The sequence below is a fragment of the Sceloporus occidentalis genome, unplaced genomic scaffold (genome assembly GCF_023333645.1).
Source record: "Sceloporus occidentalis isolate IW3139 unplaced genomic scaffold, rSceOcc1.0.p SCAF_3, whole genome shotgun sequence".
Classification (NCBI taxonomy): Eukaryota; Metazoa; Chordata; class Lepidosauria; order Squamata; family Phrynosomatidae; genus Sceloporus; species Sceloporus occidentalis.
The window spans coordinates 186,591,619-186,617,025 of record NW_028316983.1 but is presented as its reverse complement, the minus strand read 5'-3'; the positions used below and the strand labels follow the sequence as shown (position 1 = coordinate 186,617,025).

At 41.0% G+C, this 25,407-nt stretch overlaps 1 protein-coding gene across 1 annotated transcript in view; it reads left to right on the top strand.

Annotated features, from left to right (window-relative positions):
* Positions 1-25,404, top strand: part of EMILIN2 (elastin microfibril interfacer 2) — a 53,459-nt gene extending 28,055 nt beyond the window's left edge. Inside the window, exons 5-8 of the mRNA XM_089517126.1 lie at positions 10,155-10,601; positions 12,389-12,439; positions 16,757-16,885; positions 19,947-25,404. Of these exons, the coding sequence (XP_089373252.1) occupies positions 10,155-10,601; positions 12,389-12,439; positions 16,757-16,885; positions 19,947-20,284 (965 nt within the window). The 3' untranslated portion in view covers positions 20,285-25,404. The remainder of the gene's footprint in view (positions 1-10,154; positions 10,602-12,388; positions 12,440-16,756; positions 16,886-19,946) is intronic.
* The last annotated feature ends 3 nt before the right edge of the window (positions 25,405-25,407 follow it).

Sequence of the window (25,407 nt, the reverse complement as noted above, 5' to 3'; positions counted from 1 at the left end):
TAAAAGTATAAATAAATTTCAAAATACAAACTCTATAATACACAGTGATACAACATACGTATCCAGGGTAAGGCAGAGGGTCGGTGGCAACAAGGATGTAAAACTTTGTTCTTCAGGGGGAAAGGCTTGACGAAAGAGAACGGTTTTAAGTCTCTTTTTAAATGTTTCCGGGGGGGTCATAAGACGGAGCTCCTCGGGAAGACTATTCCAGATCCGCGGGGCTGGTATTGAAAAAGCCATCTGGGATGTGGAGACATATTTGGAAGATGGTGTTTCCAAGAGATTCTTCCTGGACGTTCTAAGTGTGCGGGGCGGATCATATGGGGAGATGCGGTCCATCAAGTAACTTGGGCCCAAGCCATGTAGGGCTTTATAGGTAATAACCAACACCTTGTATTGTGCTCGGAAGCGAATGGGCAGCCAGTGAAGATTTTTCAGAATAGGTGTTATGTGGTCAAACCTGGATGCACCAGTGACCAGTCTGGCTGCCATGTTTTGTACTAACTGAAGCTTCTGGGATTGGTACAAGGGTAGCCCCATGTAGAGTGCATTACAGAAATCTAAGCAAGAGGTTACCAGAGCATGTACCACAGTTTCAAGGTCCCTTTGGCCCAAGTAGGGTTGCAGTTGGCGTATCAACCGAAGTTGATAGCAAGCACTTCTGACCGCTGCATCTACCTGAGATATCAACTGCAGGGACGAGTCCAGAAGTACTCCTAAACTGTGAACTTCACCCTTCAGGGGAAGTGTGACCCCGTTCAGGACAGGTGGATAAATTTCCTTCCCCAGGCCTGGGGAACCTATTACAAGCACTTCCCTTTTCTCTGGATTCAGACTGAGTTTGTTTTCCCTCATCCAGCACATTACTGATTCTAGACAGGCATTCAGAGGAGAGACACCATCCTTAGTCACTGCATCAGTCGGAGACACAGAGAAACATATTTGGGTGTCATCAGTGTACTGATAACACCGCGCCCCATGTCTCCAGATGATCTCTCCCAGCGGTTTCATGTAAATGGGGGACAAAATAGCTCCCTGAGGGACACTAGATGTCAGTTCCCTCTTAGAGGAGCAAGTGTCCCTCAACTGCACCATCTGGAACCTACCCGAGAGGTAGGAACGGAACCACTGGAGCGCAGTGCCCCCGATGCCCAACTCCCTCAGGCATTCCAAAAGGATACCGTGGTCAATGGTATCGAAAGCCGCTGAGATGTCCAAAAGCACCAACAAGGTCACACTTCCCCTGTCGATGCCCAGACGGAGATCATCGACCAAGGCGACCATGGCAGTCTCAACTCCGTATCCCGCCCTGAAGCCAGTTTGAAATGGGTCCAGATAATCGGTTTCATCCAAAACTGCTTGGAGTTGGAAGGTGACTGCTCTCTCGATCACCCTACCTAAAAATGGCAATAATGAGACCGGTCTATAGTTATTTCTTACCAGGGGTTCCAGGGAGGGTTTCTTGAGCAACGGTTTAACCATAGCTAGTTTTAAACTCGATGGAAATTTTCCCTCCCTGAAGGATGCATTAATTATATGTTGTAATAATGATGTTACAGCATCACCACCCTGGGCGGTCAGCCAAGACGGACAGGGATCGAGAGAGCATGTCGACTTTTTAACACTTTCAAGAAGCTTGTCCACTTCATCAGTATGCACAAACTCAAAGTGATCCAGTTTAATAGCGTCCACGGAAGCTCTGGACACCTCTTCTATTGTTTCTGTTGAAATGCCAGTGTCAAGATCAGTCCTTATCCTAGAGATTTTATCTGCGAAAAAGTTGTTAAAATCGTCACAGCAGGCCTTAGTTGGTTCTAAAATAGGGTTCAGAGTGGGAGGAAGCTAGATTAGCTCCCTCACCACCCTGAACAGCTCTGCTGGATGTGACTGTGCAGACGCAATACGTGCAGCATAGAAGGAATTCTTTGCTGCACCTATTGCCACTCCATAAGACTTCAAAAGGACCTGATGAAGTGAAGTGTCTTGTCGGATAAGCGCTGGTGTCTCCGCCAGCTGCGCTCTAGTCATTGCGCGGCCTGCTTCATTTCCAGCAGATCTTCTGTGTACCAGGGTTTCTTATTAGAAGCGGCCTGGAAAGGACGCTTAGGAGCGATACTGTGTATATCCCTGGAGAGGTCATTATCCCAGATGTCGGTCAGGGCATCAACAGAATCGCCGTCAGATCCAACCATAAACCCCTCTAGGGCTTCTTGGAATCTTTTGGGTTCTATCTGCCTTCAAGGGTGGACCATCCTAATAGGTCATCCACCCCCGGGGGGGATTTGGGTAGTTGCCTTAAGTCGGACCTCGACCAGAAAATGGTCCGTCCATGACAGAGCAGAGGTACTACATACCTCTGCCCACGGATTATCCCAATCTGTACTAAAGACGACATCGAGCGTATCACCTGCGCAATGTGTATGATAGGGCTCGGCAACCTTAGGCCTTCAGCTGTTGTTGTTGGAACATGAAGTCTCATCAGCCCTAGCCAACCCATGGATTCATGAAAGTTGCAGTCCATTAGTTTCTAGAAAGCCACCTGTTGGAAAGGTCTGTATGAACGTTCTGCGAGTTTTAAAACAACGTAAGAATTATTTTTCAACCTAAGCAGAGATCCTAACCTTTGATTCCAAAGAAGGCTTTCTTATATCCATTTTGCCTGTAGCCTCTTGTCTTCCCTTCATTTGTCACTGTAGGACTTTCCCTGGCTGCAAAATATATTTCATTGCAATCATGGTTAACTCTGGCCTTGTTGCAATATCTCACACAGTGTCTATGTGTTTTAACAGCCTTTAACTTCTGTCTTATATATGTTAATTTTAATTTTATGTATCTGTTCAACCAAAGGTCTGAAAATCTGCTTGAACAGGGATATTCTATACCTTAAATGAGTGCTTCTCCTTCTTTGACTCTCCAGGTATTATTGACTTCAGCTCTCAGAAGGCTCAGCCAGCTGCTCAAGGATTCTGAGAACTTCAGTCCAAAATACCTGGAGAACCAGAGACTGAGAAGCACTAACTTAAATGATGTCACTTTGGTTTGGACCACTCCAGCCTAAATAGTATTCTGTTTATATATTTGCAGAACTATGGTGGGACATCACAAGAACAATAAAACAAAACCCTGTTATGTAATATGCCCCTGTTAACATTTAAACAGGGCAAAGGTGTGCTGATTTGCAGCCAAGTGTATTCTAGCTTTAGCTTCAATTTTTACTTTAAACAGCATGGAGCCAAGAACATTTTAAATGACTCAGTCCAAATGTATGTTGATGGATTAATTAATGTTATTGTGTAGACTAAACCACAAGCCAAATCCTTATTTGGTCCTGACTCCTGAATACTCAGCACTTCCATTAAAGGTAATAGGATACTTGCTATGCTTAGGCATAGCAAGAGGATATGATACATTATGGATACCTTCCAACAATATTAGAATGGCAAAGCCTATGAATAATGAGCATGTCTTTTCTGGGACAAAACAATCTTGCCCTGTCCATGCTTCAGTCCAAGTGTTTATAATCCAGAAGTACAAGGCAGCCATCTTAAATGAATAAAATGCTAGGAATAATAACTGTCAGGGATACACAACACAATAATGATGTCTATGAGCCTGAACAGACCGGCAGAAAAAGCCAGCTTCCTGATGGCTTGGGGGCGTAGCATACGCAAAATGCATGCCCCCAATCCATCAGGAAGCTGTTGTAAAGCCATCCAGCCATTTACATGGTGGCAGCTTTACGGCGCTCCAGTGGCGTGGTGTTTAGATAGTGCATGCTGCAGGAGCATTGGAAAGCTGTGGTGGCAGTGGAAAAGCTGGCTTTTTGCCAGCTCAAAAAGAAGCAGCTTTCTGCTGCTTCTTTTTGTGCCAGCAAATAGCTGGATTGGGGCCGTAGCATGTGGTTGCCGCAGCAGCCCCCAGCCAGTATTTTTGGGCGGTCTGTTTCGTTCCTGTGTTGCTAGCTTCCAATCATGCCATCTTCATAAAGTGACCAAAGAACCTATGTGCAGGATACTATAATGACCCTATGTAAGGAATGGAAGTAATCTCCTAAATCACATGATTCTTTCATACAGAGGTTACCTAAGAAGAGTGAAATCCAACCATACAGAATTTTCTCCTCTGCTCCTCTGCTAATGTAGAGAGCCCCCACAAATGAGGAGACCAACACTAAATGAGGATGACACCTGATTTTGAATTTTCCATTTATTACAAATTTTGCTCAATAAAAATATACGGTATATTGAAAAATGCCTAAAAATTAGGAAATAGGACTTGTATTTTCAGAAATAAAGATCCTTTTTTCTCAGGACTTGTCTTTCTGTGTATTTGATAATATTATATTTAATTATACTTCCCACCAGTTAACCCAGAATACACATTAAGCTGACTGGCTTGTAATTTCCTGAATACCCTCCCCTATATTCCATTTTAAAAACTGATATTATATCACCCAGTTTCCAGTCCTTTGATATCATGGCTGATGTTAAGGGCATGTTAAATTTTAAGAGATAGGCAACTTCATATTTTAAATATCAGCATTTTTCTCTGAAAATTTCAGCATTTCCCCTGCAAAAAAGAATGAGATCGCATCTGACTGTAATGCAGTTTGAAACCATTTTATCTGCCGTGGATCAATGCTATGGAAATCTCAGGGATTTGTAGTTTTGTGACCTATTTAGCCTTCTCTGTCAGAGTGTTCTGGTGCCACAACAGATCCCAGTATTTCATAAAATTGAGCCATAGAATTAAAGTGGTGCATTATTTCTGCAGTGTGGATGCAGCCTAAGAGTCTGCATGTAAGTTCCTATGGTCATAGTTTTCCTTTAACGTTTTGAATTAAATTAATGTTTTGGGTTAAAACTATCTCATGTGCACACTAGAAAAATTAGGTTCAAGATGATTCCAATATCCTTTCCTCCTTCATAAGTTTCTTTAAAGGCTCTAGATGACTGCAAAATTTCATAGCCTTATGTTCCTAATCCATTTTTCCTTATTGCAGTGATTTAATGAGATTTTTCATTTTGATTTATGGTGATGGGTTGTAATTTTACAATTGCAATATTAAGTCATAAGTCTTCAATATTTTGTACAAATGGAATCAGTGATTCACTACCTCTTAGCCAATTTTATCCACCACCATTGCTCAACTCTTATTTTATTTATTTATTTTCCACCTTGCCTTTCTTCCAAAATGAGTGTTTCTTCTTTTAAAGAGAATTATATTTTCTGCACAAGCAAGTAAACAAGATTTAGCTTTTATTTCCCTTTATTCATAATTGACATATCTCTAGCTTAGTAAAAATGCTGTTAAGTTAGTGAAAATGGTGGGTCAAAAGTTTTAAACTCTAAGCCTGTAGAAAAACCCATTTCCTAGGCTGACATCTGACCAAGAAGAAAAGAATGACGTTACTTGGCATGTTGCCTCCTGCTGTGTCATCTTCTAAGTTGGCAATAGTAAACAAAGCATTATGAGCACTGCTGAAAAAGATGGTGCCCTAGGGACATTCTATTTTCAAATGCAACAATGATCTAAGTACTGTTGGCTTTCCAGCTGCTTTGCAGGCTGTGGAAACATGTGTCTGCGTTCCAGTCTATCCAACACAAAGCTAGAAGGAGACGGTTCTGAATGTACCCTTGTAATTCACTGAGTTGACTATAGCGGAGTTGACACCTGGGATGAATTTTGTTGTCTGGATTATTAACATGTGCTTTGTCTAACATATGATGTCTCCTTTAACATGATTCCCTAGGCCTTTCAAATCAGCAGTCCAAGATACACAGCAACTCAGCACTGGAGACCCAAAATGCCTCGACACTCATTATTACAGAGTTTAGGAATATTATGAATGCAACTTCTCTGGCTTTCTCAAGGCTTGTTTCCATTAGCTCTATACCCTGAATTGCCCCCAGGGTGACTGCATGACATTTACACCACACAGCCCCAAACTCCTGAATTGGTTAAAGGCTGTTTACACAATACCTGGATCCAATTTCAGTTTTCCACCCCTTGTCCAACATTTTAAAAACTAACCTTTTCCTCTGGGTTTTCCAGATAGTCAACCTAGACTATCTGAAAGCCCTAATTTTCCTATATGATCGTGCCTAAGTTTTAAGATCCTCAAGAGAGGGCTTTCTCTCAGTCCTCCCACTGTCACAAGGAACATCTGGTGAGGATATGTGAGAGGGTCATCTTGTTGGCTGCTCCAAGACTCTGAGGTCTCTCTTTCACTGAGGGCTATTCTCAGTGCTGTCCTTTCACTAGCAGGCAAGGACCTGTTTGTATAACTTTGTCACAGACTTGCTTGTCAGTGAAAATGGAATTATACCTGTTTTATTCACTGTATCACCGCACATCTTCACAATTGTGTGACTGCTGCCATTCTGCTCTTTTCCTGACTGACTCCTTAATCCTGCTCTTCTGCCCTTTGCCATACTGAGCATGCCTTCTATTTTTTAATGTTTTAAACATTTTCATTTTTTGTGCAGTTCCAGAGCTCTGCTACTGCAATTTAATTAGATTCATAGAATCATAGAATTTAATTTGTTTTTGCTTTTTTAAAAAAGAGAAGAAATGGGGAGGGACTAATCAGGTTGCTTGGGAATAGTGAGGGAGGCAGGGGAGACTCTGACACCACATGCTTATCAATAATATGATTGCCCCAGCAGCAACATTTCTTACCTGTGGACTTGCACTATTGAGAACTCATTAATGGGTTTCCTCTGTCAATGGAAAGGGACACTCTAATTGTGGTTGGGGCCCCAGCAGGTACAGGCTGGAGATGGTGGCATGTGATAAGTATTACAAAACCTCTTTTTTTCCTGGATCTAATCATGATTTGAAGGGCACATGAAGTAATCTCCAAAATCTAGAAGAGGTGCAGCACTTTGTTTTTGCCTGAGTGTCTTCAGAAGGACAACTTCCCTTCTTCTCCTCTCTCCCCTGCAGAATTAAATGGGTGCAAATTACTTTGAGGCTTTGAATTCAGTTTGCAGGAATTGAAGCAAGCCAAGGAGAAAGGGGAAAGTGGGACATTTGAAAATCAGTTGAAAAAATGGGATGACAGAGGATTAATTGGGACTGTCCCTGACAGACTGGGACAGTTGCAGGGTGTATGTTTTTTAGTTCTTCATTTTAATCTGTGCTGTGAGTTGCCTGGGACTTGATATTGGCAGAAAAATGTGATATAAATAAAATGAAACAAACTTTTAAGAGCGTAGCTAATATAGCCATGGTAAAAGATGCTGAGAATTGCATTTGATCAACATCTGGAGAGCGATACCATCCTATCCTTCTTTTAAGGAGGTAATCAAGCAACCTGCTTTGCCATTCTGCTTATACAAAGTGTGCCCCTGACTGATCATTTCATTCAAAGCTATGGAAACTCTGTTTAGACAAAGCTTTAGTAGGTATAAAGGCTCTTAGGATATTCAGCATTTCTTCTTATTAACTGTTGTCAAGTTGATTTTGACTTATGGCGACCCAAGTCCAAGTCACTCTTTCATCAGCAGCTCTACTCAGGTATTGCAGACTCAGACTTGTGGCTTCCTTAATTATGTCTCTCCATCTGGAATGCACTCTTCCTTTTTCCTATTGCCTTCTACCTTACCAGATATTACCATTTTTTCTAGTGAATGAAAGTAACACAGCCTCAGTGTAGTCATCTTGATTTCTAGTGAAAGTTCAGGCTTGATTTGCTCAAGGACCCATTTATGTGTCTTTTTAGCAGCCCATGATATCCATAGAACTCTTCACTAGCACCACATTTCAAATGAGTTTATTTTCTTTCTATCAGCTTTCTTCACTGTCCAGCTGTCACATTCATACATAGAAATTGAAATAAGATGGCAGGGACAATGTGGTGGCTCAGCTGTTAAGACGCTGACTTTGATGATCACAAGATCAGCAGGTCAGCAGTTTGAGGCCCAAGGGCCACAAGTCAGACACGACTTGATAGCCTTGTCAAAGGGGAAACCTTTACCTTTTATAAACCTTTACACTTCAGGATCTTGTCTAGTTCCTTCATAACTGCCCTTCCAAGTCCTAGCCTTCTGCTTTCTTGATGGCATTCTGATTAATGTCTGAGTCAAGGTGGAAAATCTTGAACTATTTTAATGTCTTCATCATCTACTTGAAAGTTCTGTAAATTATCTGTGATCATTATGTTTGTTTTGTTTTGTTAATGTTCAACTGTTAACCTTCTTTTCACTTTCTTCCTTTTAGTTCCAAGCACTAAATCAATGGAAAATGTAAGGTTTGGCCATATATTTAAAAAAAATTCAGCTCCTTTAGCTTCCTGGCTTGTTCTTCCTTATTCACTCAGCTTCCTACCTACCATTAGCACATACTTCCTTCTTAGCATAGGCTTTGGGGGGATGTTTTTTCAAGCCCAACCAACCTTCACTTTCCTTTTTTGGCAGATACACTGAGGGATGCAAAATGTGACCTTTTGTTCTCACATACAAATACTCCGATATGAAATATGTAAGGTCTTACATCAGTTGTGAATGTCACATGCATGTTTTGATTGCTGCTTATCTTGGAACATTGCATGGAAACTCCTTCATTCTTCAGTCATCACGTCCATATATTTTGGAGAGAAAAACATCAATTACTGTTCAATGGCCATTCACTAATGACACAAGACATGTTTTGTACCCAAGGAATTCAGAATGACAAGTGAAAATAGATTGCTTTGGTCAAACATATATTGATATTGGGATATACTGCAAAGAAGATTAGCATGACTGATTGTTTTAAGCTGTATTACACTTTAGTAAAAACATAAGTAAAGAGAAGTAAATAGGTGGGGGCTAAATAACTTAAAGGCACAAGATCCCATATGATCTTGGAAGCTAAGCAGGGTCAGCCCTAGTTAGTACTTGGATGGGAGACTGCCAATGAATACCCAGCCCTATAGGCTATGTTTCAGAGGAAGAACCTGGAAAAACCAACTCTGAGTATTTGCCCAAGGAAATTGTATGAAATCCATGGCACTGCCATAAGTCAACAGTTGTCTTGAAGGCATGGCACACACACACACACACACACAAATGCGGAGCAAGGAGGCACATGTATGTAAATTTGTACTTATCTGTCTTTTAAAAAATACATGTAAATGGAGAAAGGATGACACCCACACTTACAGTCGCCCCTCTGTTCTTGCAAACTTGAGATCTGTGGTCTTGAATATTCACGGAGGGGCGACCTCCGTTAATTTCAATGGGGTGTGTTCCCATGGCGCATACCCTGTGCATCCTGACAAGCATGCGGCCCATTCAAGCCTATGGGGCTTGAATATCGGTGAGTCTCTATTTTCGTGAGGTGGAGCCTCGCAAAAATGGAGGGCTGACTGTATTTGCCTTTAAAGGGGAAAGCATTATTTAGAAATTACTTCAGTACGTTTGCTTGAATGTTTGTGTGCAAAATGCCATGTTAGTAGCCACATTCAGTATTAACACACTTTGAATAGGTTTTGCTCCTAAAATACATATGAGACACTATGGCCTGTGCACTTTTTTGTGGCATTCAGCAACTCAGCCAAAAACTGGATGACAAAATTGTATATTAATTCATTCATATTGGAGCTTATTTTTAATTTGTGTGTGCACCTGTTTTGCTTACTATTGTTAATATTTCAGGAGTAAGCAATTGCCAGAGCTTCTGTGGAAATGGAATGGTTCTCTGTGTTGCCTTCATATTCAGAATTTTACTTGATCTTTCTGACTCAAAAATATTTTAGTAGTACTGAAATGTTTAAATAACTAAATTAAAAGGGTTGGATCCAACGTTAGGGTTATGTAGAAGACATATTGTTAGCCATATGTAGTAGATTGAATCAGTGAGACTTGTTAATTAACAATTTACTAAGTGAACTTTTTATATGGTACTTAGCATCAAAAGAGATTTTTAAATACTGTTCTAGCAAAGGTTTCTCCACCGAATAATGATCTGTGGTATTTTGAGGAGTTAGGCATGTTTTGCAGTTGTAACGGGTTGCTTGGTATGTTCTGTCTGTTTTGAAAACAGAAGCACATGATTAGATTTTCACTTCCGCTTCGCTATTTAGTTTTGAGTTGTTTTGTAAGTATATTCTTCCATGTTAAATTGGTAAATGCTGATAACTAGAAAATTTTCTTTCCTTTGCTTTTAGCTGAAAAGCCATCAGTATTAGCACCGAGGAAACCAACAATAAAGATTCCCCTGCCACCATCAGATCCAAGAAAACCATTACGGCCATCTCAGCCAGAGATACCCCCAGTATCCTCACAACCAATGACTCCAGTACAGCCACATCCAGGAGAGCCTATGCAACCGTCACACCCAAGAACTCCACTTCAGATTCCAGAAATAAGAATACCTTTGCAGCCACCATTACACGGAGTGCCTGTTCAGCCACCAGATTCCAGATGGCAACCGTTACCAGGATCAAAATCAGACTTACCTTCCTTACCTGGGAAAAGTGGGATATTTATGGTGACTGGAGAGGCAGGTCCTCCTGGCACTATTGTAATGTCAGGAAGAGGGCGGCCCAAAACCATAAATGGCAAAGATGGCCACAGAAGCATGCCTGTTTCTGAAGGGTATGCTGGAGCACCAGGTGAGCAAAGTCAAAGTTTCATCTAAGGGATCTCTTCTTTCCAGTTGTTGACAAAATTAGCATCTATCTTTTAACATTTAGGAATCTGGTGATCTTATTTTATGTGTAAAAGAAAAGTGGCACTTGGTCCAAACCAGCATGTTGTGTCTGGATACCAATTGCATTGAGAACAGATGCAGAGCAGGTCACAGCAGCCTGTGACTAAAACTGTAGTACAGGATTTGAAAAAGAGATGTGAGTAATAATACATTTGTCATTATGGTTTTGGATTTGTTGCAACATAAAGTTGAAATATATCCTCACCTTCTAGTACATGGTTGGACAATTGTGGCAAATCAGTTTTCTGCCCCAGGATTCTCTGGGGCTGCATAGATTGATAAAAGTACAACCTCAGCCCCAAAAAACCTTACTGCTTTGAAAAACGAATAGGTATTAATGAGTGCAGAGGATGCCTTGTGATCTATTTTAGAAATAAATTGCCACTCCTGAACTGCTCCAAGTGTGGGTAATTCCCTTTTTCTATAAAGAAAGAAGGCAGTCAGGGGAGGATGATTAAAGGCCATAAAAAAGTTGACAGGAGGTGGGACTACTGTATGTGGTCCTAGTGATGCAATTTGCCCACCTTAGTAGAAGTGCTCCAGTTCAAGATTTCAGATAGCCAGACATTCCCATCTCCAGCAATCTTCCCAACTGTATTCTGTTACAACTGATTTTCCACACTCCATGACTACATAAAGCCCTTATTTCTATATGGGCCTGATAGAAGGGGATAAAGATAGATTGCTTCATATGGTTGTTTTTTTTTAAAGAGAGGTTAAATATTATTCTTAATGCATACTTCAGCAGGCCCAAGAGAGCGGATATCTCCCTCTTATTTATCAATGGGCGTGTTTTGGTGCATTTTTGCCAGCATTTATCCATGTGGGTTTGTTCTTAATAATTGTTGTAGTGACTTGCCAGAAGTGGCACCAAGTGCAATACAGAGTACAAGTGCAACTTCTGTTGCAATTCTGTTGCTCTGGAACTAACATTGCATGAACTCTATGGTTAGCATTCTCTCCCCGTAACTGGTTATTAATCTATAAGAGAAACAAATTCTGCATATTGCCCAAACTGCATTACACTACAGGAGTTCTGCCCTGATATTGAAAACTTCTTGATGGTTTGAATTCTGATAATGTGTCAGATTGAGGTTTTCTTACCACTAATGAAATTATGTATATAGCCATTCTCAATATGGTGCGATAAGTAATGGGATGACTTTGTAGTGGTTAACACTGAATATAAATAGCTTTCACTCATTGTGATATCTGGTGTTACTATTTGGCTTCCTAAGAAAAATCTCCAGCTCTGGAGAGTCCAGTGCCCATGCCACCAGATTACAAGTGTCTTCTAACAGTTCACTCTCCAATATTTTCTTTGGACTTTTTAGCAGAGGTCTGAAGATAGCAGCAGTTCTTATCTACAAGATTACGGATTGCTTCTGACACTGTGCAGATGCCACAAACCAATCCCTTCCTTTCTTCTCTATTATACCACTTTAGAAAGAGACAAATGAGAACACTCCAAGCATAGCTCTCTAAATTCTTGATTTTAGATATCAGTATTCAAACCACTTAGACTTGAATGATGCCACTGGCTTTAAAAGGACCACTCCAAAATTATCTGAGGGCTGCAGCAGTGGGTATTGGTGCTGGAATGAATCACATTTGGTGGGGGTGCTGGAGGTGATGAAGCACTAGCAGACTGTAATGTTGTTATCTTCTTTATACACATTCATTTTGTAGGTTATCCAAAAGTAAAGCCAAAACCACAATCTCCAACTACAGCAGCAAAAGGTAATATAGTTGTTGTTCTGTGTTATGTTCTCAGTTCCCATAAGATGCTTGCTGGTATTTATTGAAGCAGTTTGCACTATAAATGCTATTGCAGATACTGTATCTGTTATACCTAGAAATTGCGCTAAGACTGGGATCCTACATTGCACAGGCAGAGATGCCCAAACAATTCCTCTGCCATTTTTGCCTCATATGGAAGGGAGTTTTCCAGCAGCATACTGCATCCCCATTACCATTGGATTGCCAAAGGAGGACACATGGTGACTAGATATCATTTGGCTGTACTTCTTCAGCCAGGAGGAAACAGCAGCTATTACCCACCCATATCTTCAGTGGGTACAGATCTGACCAGATTTTGTATCATGGCATCCAGAGAGAGGTACATCTGTTTCAGTTTATTATCCCCATACAAGGGTAAATGCATAGGGAACTACCTAAATAAAATACAGAGCTGTTAGTTACATCAGAAACTGTTCAAAGTAATTAATTGTTGACATATTCCAGACCTCTTTCTCCGCAGGTGACTGCTAGTGTAAAATATGCAGAGAGCACACAGCGCCACTAATGCTTAGATTAATTTCAGCTTGCTCATAAAAGGTTGCTTGTAAATTCATCATCCAGTAAAGGCATCAAATAAAATTATGATTGTAATAACAGATTCATTATCAGGCTGCAAAACTGTGAAGCTATCTTACCTAATTTAATAAGAATTAATAAGAAATCAATAGAGAGAAGTTCTGTTATTGTTGTTGTCGTTGTCGTTACTATTATTATTATCAGGCAGCTTACAACATTAAAAAAACAGTACAATTAAAATGTACAAAAATAGTCCATTCAAATAGAATTAAATTACTACAATAATTAAAACAAATTACATGCTAAAATATCAAATACTTTAAAAAGACAAAAAATGTTTAAAGTATATTAAAACAGGATAGCACCCCAGGCCATTCTTTAAAAGCTTTCTGTTTAGAAAGCCTGTCTGAAGAGGAAGGTCTTCACTTGTCGGCAGAAGGCCATCAAGGAGGGAACCATTCTGAACTCCCTGGGCAGGGAGTTCCAAAGTTTAGGGGCAGCCATGGAAAAGTCCCTCTCTTGTGTTCCCACAAACCATGCTTGTGATGGTGGTGGAATGGAGAGAAGGGCCTTCCCTTAGGATCTCAAAGCCCAGGCTGGCTTATATAGGGAGATACGGTTTGCCAAATAGCCTGGACCTGAGCCAAATAGGGCTTTATAGGTCATAACTAGCACTTTGAATTGTGTTCAGAAACAAACTGGCAGCCAGAGGCGCTGTTTGAACAAGGACATTGTATGACCTCTATAACTTGCTCCCATTAGCATCCGGGCTGCAGCTCTTTGGACCAGCTGAAGTTTCCAAACATTCTTCAAAGGCAGCTCCAAGTAGAGGGCATTGCAGTAGTCCAAATGGGATGTAACCAAAGCATGTACAACTGAACCAAGATCCGGCATCTCAAGGAATGGGTGCAGTTGGCACACAAGTTTTAAATGTGCAAAAGCACTCCTGGTCACAGCAGAGACCTGGGCCTCAAGGCTCAAAGCTGAGTCCCAGGAGTACCCAAACTGTGAACCTGTGTCTTCAGGGGGAGTGTGACCCCGTCTAATCCAGGCTGGATCCCTATTACCTGATCTGTCTGGATTAAGTTTCAACTTATTTGCCCTCATCCATGTCATTAGTGATGACAAACACTGGTTTAGGACCAGGACAGCCTCCTTAGACTTCTACTGAAATTTACTAATTCTTAGAGAGGTTCCATACAGAGGACTTCTACCCTTCATGGTGGAAAAGCATTGTGCAGCTCCTCATCTTTTTCCTTCCATGAGTTTTCTCATGCAAGAAATACAGTAGGAAAAAATGGGGGGGGGGGGGGGGGGAACAGCCTGCAACTAAAAATGACAATGCCTTAACCTCCTGTAGACTCCCGTAGACTGAATTTTATTGTGCAGTTGTATAGTTAAAACATAGGAATACATCTGTAAGAATATCAAATATATAATAATGGTTAGATTAAAGAGCGAAAGGAAGTTGTTTAAGATGAATTGGTTTAGTTAAGTGAAAGACAGATTTTGAATGTAAAAAAACTGGTGTTACAACAAGATAAAGAGCCAGCACAATGCAGTGATTTGATCATTGGAGTACAGTTTTGGAGACCAGTGGCCCCATTTGGCCATAGAAACCCATTGGGTGACCTTGGGCAAATCAGCCTCAGCCTCTCAGCCTCAGAGGAAGGCAAAGGCAAAGCAAAGGCAAATCCTTTTGCCATGCAAACAGTGTGATAGGTTTGCCTTAGAGTCGCTATAAACTGGAAGCGACTTAAAAGCACACAACAATAAATAATCAGAAAACATTCAGGGGAGTATTAGCTACTTTTAGAAAAGCAGCAATCCTTTCTCCCACTTTAATATGGATATTAAGTTATCTTCTTTTGTTGTGCTTTATTGTGACTGCTTGATTAGTTTGGTATATAGGAAAGTGGTAGACAAATAAACTAACCAATTGATTGATTGATCATTTGGTGAAGGATTCTCCTCTGTGACAGGTGGCTTTGGAAGAAAAGCTAGATTTAGGTGCACCACTCCTCAGAATTACTCTAGGCTGGGCTGTTCATCCAGTGCTTCAGCAGAAAGTCAGGAAACAAAACTACCCACATATGATCTTGAGCTGGAGTGGAACAAGTGTTCACTTGGTGCTTATGCACTTATATATGGCAAGGCCTTTGTCATATGCCAGCACAGATATCCAGAAATAAAGAGATGCAGTGAAAAACTGAGGTCAAAATCCTACTTCAGGATTGCATAGCATAAATATCTGCATGTGGAGCAATGCATTGATTGTGTTATGCAACCCATGTTCTGAGTGACCATGTCGCATAACTGAATGTATAACTAAACACACATCTGCATGCAGGGAAGCACCCCATGTACGACTTTGCCTTCCTGACCTAGACCTAAATGAGAAATTGCACATAGGACAAGAATGTTCAGCTGGCTCTGTAATCAACTGATGTATGGATAAGAAACTAACAACCCCAGCCATAACCAGGGTAGGGAGATGGTTATGAAATTGAACACTTTGGAGTGACTTCCACCAGGTAGTTATAATCTGCAGACTGGCCAAGCACTTTTGGTTTGGCTGTGCTGGAATGATACAGTCCAAGACCAAGAGCTTTAATTGAAGTTCTTGTAAACTAATGGAGGCCATCTCCATTCGTGCCTTGATGTCCTCTTTTAGTGTCACTTATATGGAGCACAAGGTTACATATTATATAAACATTATAGGTTTGATCAAGGCTGAGCTAGTCACACTTAGTTCCATTGAAACAGTAAATGGGTCTTGAGTTATGACAGTTTACAATAATTGAAATGGTATCAAAATGCAACTAATTTAGTCTGGACTTAGTCCATTGTTTTTTCCCTTTCATATACTTTTGCAATAGAACAAAGACAATGATACCTCAAAAATAAGATGTTCTCAACAAATGGTCTGAAAAGTGAACCCCACCACCATCACGTGGTGTGCTTTAAAGCAACATCTGTCAGTGGCTGTAATATTTTTATTAGCCTTTACTCTAAGATCTGAGAAGTTATGTTCAAATTCCTTTGCAGTGACAGGTAGCTTTGGGTAAATCGATTTAACTTTTCAGCAGTTCTTCATCTAAAAACATACATTCACCCCAATGACTTGCCTGCCACTGGGTTTTGCTTTTGTTTGTTGCAAATCTGTGATCTAGACGTACATTGCAAATTCTTAATCATGTATCAGTTTGCCAGAAATGTCCCAAGCAACTGGCAATCCACCCTGATTCACTGATCTGGCTGAGCTGTCTCTTATTGCAGTGGTTTATTGGTTGGTATTATTTTGTTTAATTTATTGTTGTTTTAACTAGTTATTGTGGTTTTAAATTAGATATGCAGTTTAATAACTTTTTAAGGGGGCAGGGAAATATATTGTTTTTATGCTGTATGTCATTTTAATGTTGTAAACTGCCCAGATTGGTTCGCCACAGGGCGGTTTATAAATAAAAAAATGTTATTATTATTACTTATTGTATCTGACTCAGTCATTTCCACTTTACATACTACTCAGTAAAACAGGAAAAATACTCCAATCCATTTCATAGATGACAAGTGCAAATAGATGATAACTTTTGTTCAGTGTAACATTGGTAATATTGCTGCAAACAACTGATTGCAAGAGTGTGCTTATTCCCACCTAAAGTGTTCATTTAAAAAGTAAGAGACGTTTTTGTGTATGTATAGAGCACTTTTATTTGAATTATGATGACTTGTGTATTTCAGGAGCAGCTGTCACTTCACCGGTTTCATTCTCAGCTGGTCTCACTCAGAAGCCTTTTCCTAATGATGTTGGTGTGGTACATTTTAACAAAGTGCTTGTAAATGATGGAAACTATTATAACCCTGACACAGGTAGGAAAATTGTGCATAAACGACAAGAGAATTCCTGGTCAGTATATTTTACCAGATAATTATTTAGTGCTATATAAATTAAGAGAACAATGCTCAGTATTGTCAGCTCTGGAATTCACCTTTACATCCTGGGACCCACTTTTATATTGTCATAGTTGTTGTAAGGAGGAGGAGGAGAAACAGGAGAAACAACTCCATGTAATTTGTCAGTTTTTCTGTCTCCAGAAACCAGATGTAAAGGAGGATGGTAATGTTCATGGAACAGGAAGCCTGCTCTTCTTTCCATGTGGTCACTGCATCTTTCTCTTTCTAATTTCAAAAGAAAATGTTCAAGGTGCTCTTATTAATACAACCTTGTGGTATGAGTTAGCAGTTGCAGACAAATAAATTAAGGCACATTGTCTTTAACCCACTGCTGTAAATTGTTTTGGCTGTTTTAAACAGTGTAAAGGTGTAAACACGGCATTTAAACAATGTAAATGACTATTCATTTACAGGCTGAAAGTTGCTGTGACTTAAAAGTTAGTTGTTTGTTAACTTTGGAAACTAACTTATGGTCAGAGGATCAAAAACCTATCTGTTTTGATCTCAGTTTCTGACATCAGTATTCTTACAGTTATCTCATCCTACTACAACACATCTGCCACAAGCTAATGGACATGTGAACTGGTGCTTAAGATGAACCTGTCCAGTATGTACGCAGCAATGAACTGTGCTCTAGAGACTTTCGTCACAGTTAGGAATATATTTGGATAATTTGGCAAATAGCCCCTATTTCTGGAAGGAAGAGTTGTCCACTTCCTCCAATTCCAGAGGGAGCCATCAGGCAGACCCAGCAACATCTTGGACTGCCTGAAGGAAGAGGCCCCTCCCTCCTCAACTGTCATCTCGGCCTCAGAGGGAGCCATCAGGCAGACCCAGCAACATCTTGGACTGCCTGAAGGAAGAGGCCCCTCCCTCCTCAACTGTCATTTCAGCCTCAGAGGGAGCCATGAGGCAGACCAGCAACATCTTGGACTGCCTGAAGGAAGAGGCCCCTCCCTCCTCAACTGTCATTTCAGCCTCAGAGGGAGCCATCAGGCAGACCAGCAACATCAGGGACTGCCTGAAGGAAGAGGCCCCTCCCTCCTCAACTGTCATCTCGGCCTCAGAGGGAGCCATCAGGCAGACCCAGCAACATCTTGGACTGCCTGAAGGAAGAGGCCCCTCCCTCCTCAACTGTCATCTCGGCCTCAGAGGGAGCCATCAGGCAGACCCAGCAACATCTTGGACTGCCTGAAGGAAGAGGCCCCTCCCTCCTCAACTGTCATTTCAGCCTCAGAGGGAGCCATCAGGCAGACCAGCAACATCAGGGACTGCCTGAAGGAAGAGGCCCCTCCCTCCTCAACTGTCATCTCGGCCTCAGAGGGAGCCATCAGGCAGACCCAGCAACATCAGGGACTGCCTGAAGGAAGAGGCCCCTCCCTCCTCAACTGTCATCTCGGCCTCAGAGGGAGCCATCAGGCAGACCCAGCAACATCTTGGACTGCCTGAAGGAAGAGGCCCCTCCCTCCTCAACTGCCATCTCGGCCTCAGAGGGAGCCATCAGGCAGACCCAGCAACATCAGGGACTGCCTGAAGGAAGAGGCCCCTCCCTCCTCAACTGTCATCTCGGCCTCAGAGGGAGCCATCAGGCAGACCCAGCAACATCAGGGACTGCCTGAAGGAAGAGGCCCCTCCCTCCTCAACTGTCATCTCGGCCTCAGAGGGAGCCATCAGGCAGACCCAGCAACATCTTGGACTGCCTGAAGGAAGAGGCCCCTCCCTCCTCAACTGTCATTTCAGCCTCAGAGGGAGCCATCAGGCAGACCAGCAACATCAGGGACTGCCTGAAGGAAGAGGCCCCTCCCTCCTCGGCTGTCATTTCGGCCTCAGAGGGAGCCAGCAGGCAGACCAGCAACATCTTGGACTGCCTGAAGGATGAGACTTCTCCCTCCTTTAACTGTATTTTTATTGTATTAACGATTTTACTGTACACCGCTATGATCATCGCGGAATAGCGGTCTATAAATAAAACATATTATTATATTATTATTATTTAATCATGCACTTTGCATAGTTGCCTGTGCTGTGGTTAGTGATATTAATAGACAATTCTTGTAATAAGAATATGTAGTGCCAGCTCAGGTTCACAGATGATGATCAAGGCATCTTACAAACCTTTGACTGGTTTAGTTTAGTCAAGATGGAATAGTCATCTTCACCCCTCTGTTTGCTTAATAATAACAATCCACGTGCAGAAATGCCTTGATCTAAGCTAGAATTCAAAGATAAAATAACCTGTAAGCTATAGGAGTAGGAAATGGGCATTTCTCTGCATCTTGTTGGGCTGCATCCCTAGGTAGTCTGTGGCAGGAGCTGCAGGCCAATGGTAAACACATTCCTCATCCTTCCTATGACAGTCAAGATCTTAATTCCACATTTTGGGCCAGCCTGCTAGCTTGCATAAATGAAAGAAAAGTATTAATTGCTTTGCTTCCTTTTGGTTGTCCTTTCGGCCCAAGTTGGTGCGTTGATGGACTTGCTTTACTACATTTTCAGATCTCTCAGACCTCATAGGGTGGTGTTGCCCTATCTTGCTTGATCTTCTTAAAATTGTTCAAGCACTGAGAGAAGTGTCCTTACTTCACTCCCAGAGGCTTCCATGAAAGTGACAAAATTGAAGGATGAGGAACTCCCTAGCAGAAGATAGAATTACATTCCTTTGTATACATTGCACTCCTTTGTATACATTTGGGAGCTGAAATGAAATCACAGTCAGTTCAGTGGATAAAAAATGTATAATAAGCATGTGCAGGAGCTAAGGGAGAATGAGTTAATCTGTGGTGTAAGAGGACTAATATGTGAAGAACACCATTTCTTTTCAAATCAAAAGCCAATGTAAACTTTTCAGATTAATAACATCTCTTTGCACAAATACTTGCATGATTGTGTGTGTGTGTGTGTGGGGGGGGGGGGATCCAGTAGGAATTGATCTTATACCAACAGTGGACTTTTAAGTAAAGTTGTGTATTTTGTGCAGGTATCTTCACATCACCTTATGAAGGCCGTTATCTGATCACAGCTGTTCTAGCTCCTGAGAGGGATGAATATGTAGAAGCTGTACTGTCTGTATCCAATTCAAGTATTGCTCAGCTCCATACAGCTGGCTATAGAAGAGAGCTGCTTGAATATCACAAACCGAGATCAGGAAAACGGACTTGTGGTGGAACTGGTGCTTTCCATCTTGTTGTTCACCTCAAAGCTGGAGCAGAAGTAAGCATTGTCGTTACTGGGGGCAAGCTGGCCTACACAGACTCTGATGAAATGTATTCCACATTCAGTGGGGTTTTTCTATACCCTTCTGTTTCTCATGTGTAGGGTGTGCTGCAAGAGAAGATGAGTAAAATGATCCTGAAGAAAGTAACTGTAATAAATGGTGAAGTGTTTTGCCTTTTTCTCGACTTTTTCCCTTCTAACTTTAAAGACTTCAGTATAGTCCTTTACATGCTTATGGATGCAAGCATATGCACATTTTTTTCAAAGTGGAATTTCCATGGGCACCAATAGGAGGTATGTTTAAGATTGGACATTAAGGTCAGCATTCTGTTGATGGTATATATATATGTATGTATGTATGTATGTATGTATGTAATGGAGTGGTTGGTGGTCACACCTGCATATGTATTTTTTGTTTCTCCTTCTACAAGAGCTAATCCTGATACACAAAAGTCAGGAGGTGCTCCTGCTGGACACAGTTCCATTTCACTGGCCTTTCACTAGTTTTAGCTGGCTATTTACCTTATTTTCCCACTAAGAGCTAGAAAGCTGCTGAGTGCACAGCCATCTCTCAAGTGTGTACTTGGCCAGGCTTCAGCTATTTTTAAGCACAGATGGTTAGAAGGAGCAACCTGATGTTGGGGTGGGGACTGCTCCCTCTCTGTGCTCAAGAGCAGCTGGAAGAAGCTCAAGTGCATGTTGGAGATAGATTGCAGCTGTTGGTGGGGGAAATGGAGGAAGTAGCCAGGCAAAAGGATCAGCTTCTGGCACTTTCCATAAGTGTGCTGGGAGAGACTGAGGGCCTATGGAGACCAGCCATTAAGGCCAACCTGGGGGCAGAGTTTGGGCATGGCGTCCACACAACGCATGCCCCAACTCCGCCCCATGCTGCACCAAACGGCATCACAACACTCCTATGGCGCTGGGTTTAGATGACACAGCACCAAAGGAGCGCCATAAAGCCAGGGCGGCTACAGCACCCTTTCCAGGGCACAATAAGGACCCGTTCTTTGCGGCTCCTTTTTGCGCCCTGGAAAGACGAGATCAGGGACAGCCCCCATCTGGTTCTAAAATTCTTAGATTCTGCCACTGTGATATAGGATACTTGTATATTATTTTCCTCACTTTGCTTTCATTTACTAAATTCTGGGTTTCTAGATACACTAAAAGAGCTAAGTAGTTGCAGTAGTGTTATCAGTGTAAAATGTTCAACATTTGCTAATTTCTAGAAGTTAATGTCAATCTGAGTACTGGAACCTAGTCAGCTTTTAAACTATATTGTCCTTACAATATAGTTGCTGTTCATTATCACTATATATCATCATGAAAGAGATGGTGAAACAAAGGAGCAGAGGCTTTATTCCTTCTAACCTGAGCTACGTATTGAAAATTATACCAATAGTTCTGGCTCTCTGTGTTGATTTTTAAATAGTGCTCATAAAGGTTCAAAACACATTCAATGCATCATCTACTTCAAGAATGGGAACCTTTCTTTTTGTTGAGAGCCATACTTTCTTGGGAGTTTACGTTGCAGGCCAGAGTGTCTTCTTCAGCCTCTTCTCTCCTCCTTTCTCCTGGCTCATCAGGGACAAGAGTGCTCATCAGATTTCTGACCTGTTTGCTTGTTTAGGACTTATGATTAGATTTTGAGCTGTCAATTTCCCCATTTTCATACAGCACTGCAATCTTTAAACAATTATGTAAATCATTGGCCTGGTATACACCGCCAACAAGCGGCGTCCCAGCGCTGATACTGGGGTTAGGGACCGCACGACAACCTCACAGTCCCTAATCCTAGTACGCAGTGGCAGCGTAACAATGGTGGCATCCTGTCCAAGTGCCGCACGTCGCTTACATTGTGAGTGCACCAGTGGCGCACTCGCGACATCATTGCAGTGCCCAAAAAAGAACCTGGAAATACCAGGTTCTTTTTCCTCCACATTGACAGAATGCCATTTGGGGGCTGCGCTGTCCCTGCGAAGGAAAATAGGCCACCGGCAGGCTGCCCTTTTAGGGCAGTCTGTCCGAGCAATTGTTAGCTGCCTACTGCTAATTGGTGTGACTGCTGAGCCTGTACCTTTTGTAAAGACATGTAAAAGTGAAGTGAACTCTGATCAGAGCCATTCTGATTCATAGCTATAATCAGCCATTATGTATGCATCTTGTCAACTTAAGGCAAGCCCGTGAATTTCTTAAGGTTTTCTTAGGCAATTAATACTCAGAGGTGGTTTTGCCAGTTCCTTCCTCTGAAATATAGCTTACAGCACCAGGGCTGGCTCTATTTGGCTTCCAAGACCAGACAGGATCTTGTGCCTTTAGGGTATTTAGGCCTTTGTTAGCCACCATACTAGGAATATCAGAAGGTGTCACAAAATTCTGTTGATCTCTTAAGAGCTCTCATGTGTCATTTTTCTCCCTGTGGCCAAAGTATCTGGTTTCATGTATAACATGGTACCTGATATTTGGTGCAACTCTCTTCCCGTGGGGCTGGATAATAAAAATGCTGTTTTCACTTGTTACCTCTTTAACGAACTCACGTATTCATGACAAAAATCATGAAATCAAAAACAGACCTCACACAACATGGTCAAAAACCTATGACTCCCTCTTCATGTGACATTTTTTCCCCTTGTGGTAACAGACAATGTTAAAAACATCCTGCTAAGGAAGACACACCCTGTTTTCTTTTCTTCCCCAATTTGGTGATCTACTAACAGTGTTCAGAAAGTTACTTCCTGCAGTTAAGGAAATAACTTGCTTGATGAACCAGCTTGTAAAATATCTCTCTTATTAGTCTTCTCCCCTGAGGTCTCAGAAATAGTTATGGTTTTATTTCATAGTCATGTCAGCTATCCCCTTAAGAATTGTTTCCAGGCAACATAAAGCAAACGTCCTCCTAAATGATGAGCTCACACTATTAAGCTGATGCATGAGTTACAAAAAAATGTCTTCTACATTTCCTAGTTTCTTCATAGTGAACTGCTATTATTAGGAAACTATAGTATACATTCTTTATTAAAATATTTACTCTTTCCAGTTCAGTCAAGTGATTAAAAGTTGTACACAGAATATCTTCTTCACAAAAATACTGAAGTTACAGCTACCTCTCCTTGTTCTACAGGTTATAAGCTCATTTTGTTGCTCACTGGACAATAATTTTATTTTTATATTTTAGTTTGTACCCTACATTCTTAAAAAATTGAAACATAAATTATTAAAACATAACATAATATGAACATGAGATAATCAGGCTACTATCATGATTCAGGGCCACTTAACACATTATAGGAAAGACAGGTTTTTGTCTTCTCTCTTTCCTTCTGAAGCTGAGATTATTTGGGCCTTTTTTCACATTTTCAGACCGTTTGTCTTCAAATATTTGAGAAAATCCAAAACTACGTATTTTCTCAAAATTGCTAAGGTGGAAATTTAATTTTATTTATTGATTATTTATCAAAACACTTCAATCCTTTCTTCTAGCATGAGTCTCAGGGTGGCATACAATTAAAAGAACAGGTTGCTTACCTCTAAGTGTAATCATGAAGAAGAACAATAGAACCAAAACAATTCTAAGGGATTGCTTTCATTGGAATTGTTGTTGTTGTTGTTCATTTTGTGATAACAAAGCAAATAAATGGTAAATATTCCCAAGTTTACATAGAGGATATTATCTTATGTAAAATCTTCTAGACACTTGGGGCAAAGCCTATTTTTATCCAGGTACAACTACTGTCCTCAAAGAAACTCATTTTTCCTATAATGAGTAAGAGTATCTGAGCTAGATATAAAGAGAGGCAGACTGACAGTCTCAAAGATGCTTTAAATATTTTCTTTACGCTATGCATTAACTACCTTAAGTACTTATTAAACAATGAGAAAATAGTTATACAGATAAGCTGAAACCCAGAATGTATACATCCATTTTTCTGGCTTTTAGCTAATTTGTGCAACCAAATGAGGCAATTATACACTGGATGTGCACACTCAGGAACGGAGAGGTGTCCCTTTCTTTATCATGCTCTTCTCTTGTCTGTCACCAACTCATTTCTGCTTGATTTCCTCTGCACATTCCGTGACCCTCTTTACCACCCCACATTCCATAACCTTATAGGAGCAGACATTTTGCATTCCTAGAGAAAAGCTGCCAGAATCAATTCATTTTATAATCCCTCCTTCTCTACCTTATATGGCTTTAAGAAGACTGACTGTGCAAAAGTTTGCATAAAGGATTTTATCTATTTTTGATGTCTGAGTGATTTTTAGGATAAGTAGGTCTGAATGTTGACAAAAAGCCAATTAGCAATAAAAATTACAAGTGGGAATTACAACAAGACATTGTTGTGCAGAGGGATCCTGTTCAAGTCTGGAGCAACTCCTTTCTACCCATGCCATCCTCCACCCCCAATGAGCAAGTAAGTATTCTTTGTCCTCTGAATGTGCCCACTCCTCACTGGGCTCTTTTAGCCCAGGCCCTTTAAGTTTTTTTCTACAGGTTTTTGGGAATGGGTGGGTGAGGGCTACTAATGTAACCTTTTTGGTAGCTCCCTGTTCAACGTGGAGGGTTTTCCACGTAGATCTAATCTTTTGGAAAAGAGAGATTATATATAGTTTTTTGTGGGTTTTTCGGGCTATGAGGCTGTGTTCTACAAGAGTTTATTTCTAATGTTTCACCAGCAGCTGTGGCTGGCATCTTCACAGAATTATATATTATCAAATGTACACTACCAACCACTATAAGTCATTTTGGAAATGAGTACATATGTACGAACACTGGTTTGTAATGGTTTTAGCTTTTATTTCCCTTATACAATTATAGGAATATCAAGTACTAACAGAACCATTCAACACCCAGACCAGTTCTTCTAAAAATTTGCAATATGCAACTACTCCATAAACTTTGGAAAGATGAAACATATTGACACCAATAATTTCAGTGCAGTCATTCAGTCTGTGAGCTGTTTGCAGGTAATAGTAACAACATGATGCTCATCTTTGGCTCTACAAGATAATTGTATTTTTTAAAAATGAATTTTAACTCTACTGCGACACTGATTTTTCTATCTCCTGTCAGTTAGAATTAAGCTGTATATTCACTTTTTCAATTAGTTTAGCACCAGCAAAGTTCATCCTGCATCCAAGATGATGTATTTCTTTTTCCTCCTTTATTGTACTGTCAGCATTTCTGTGATTATTAGGCCACAGGTCATTTTAAGCTGTACTAGGAT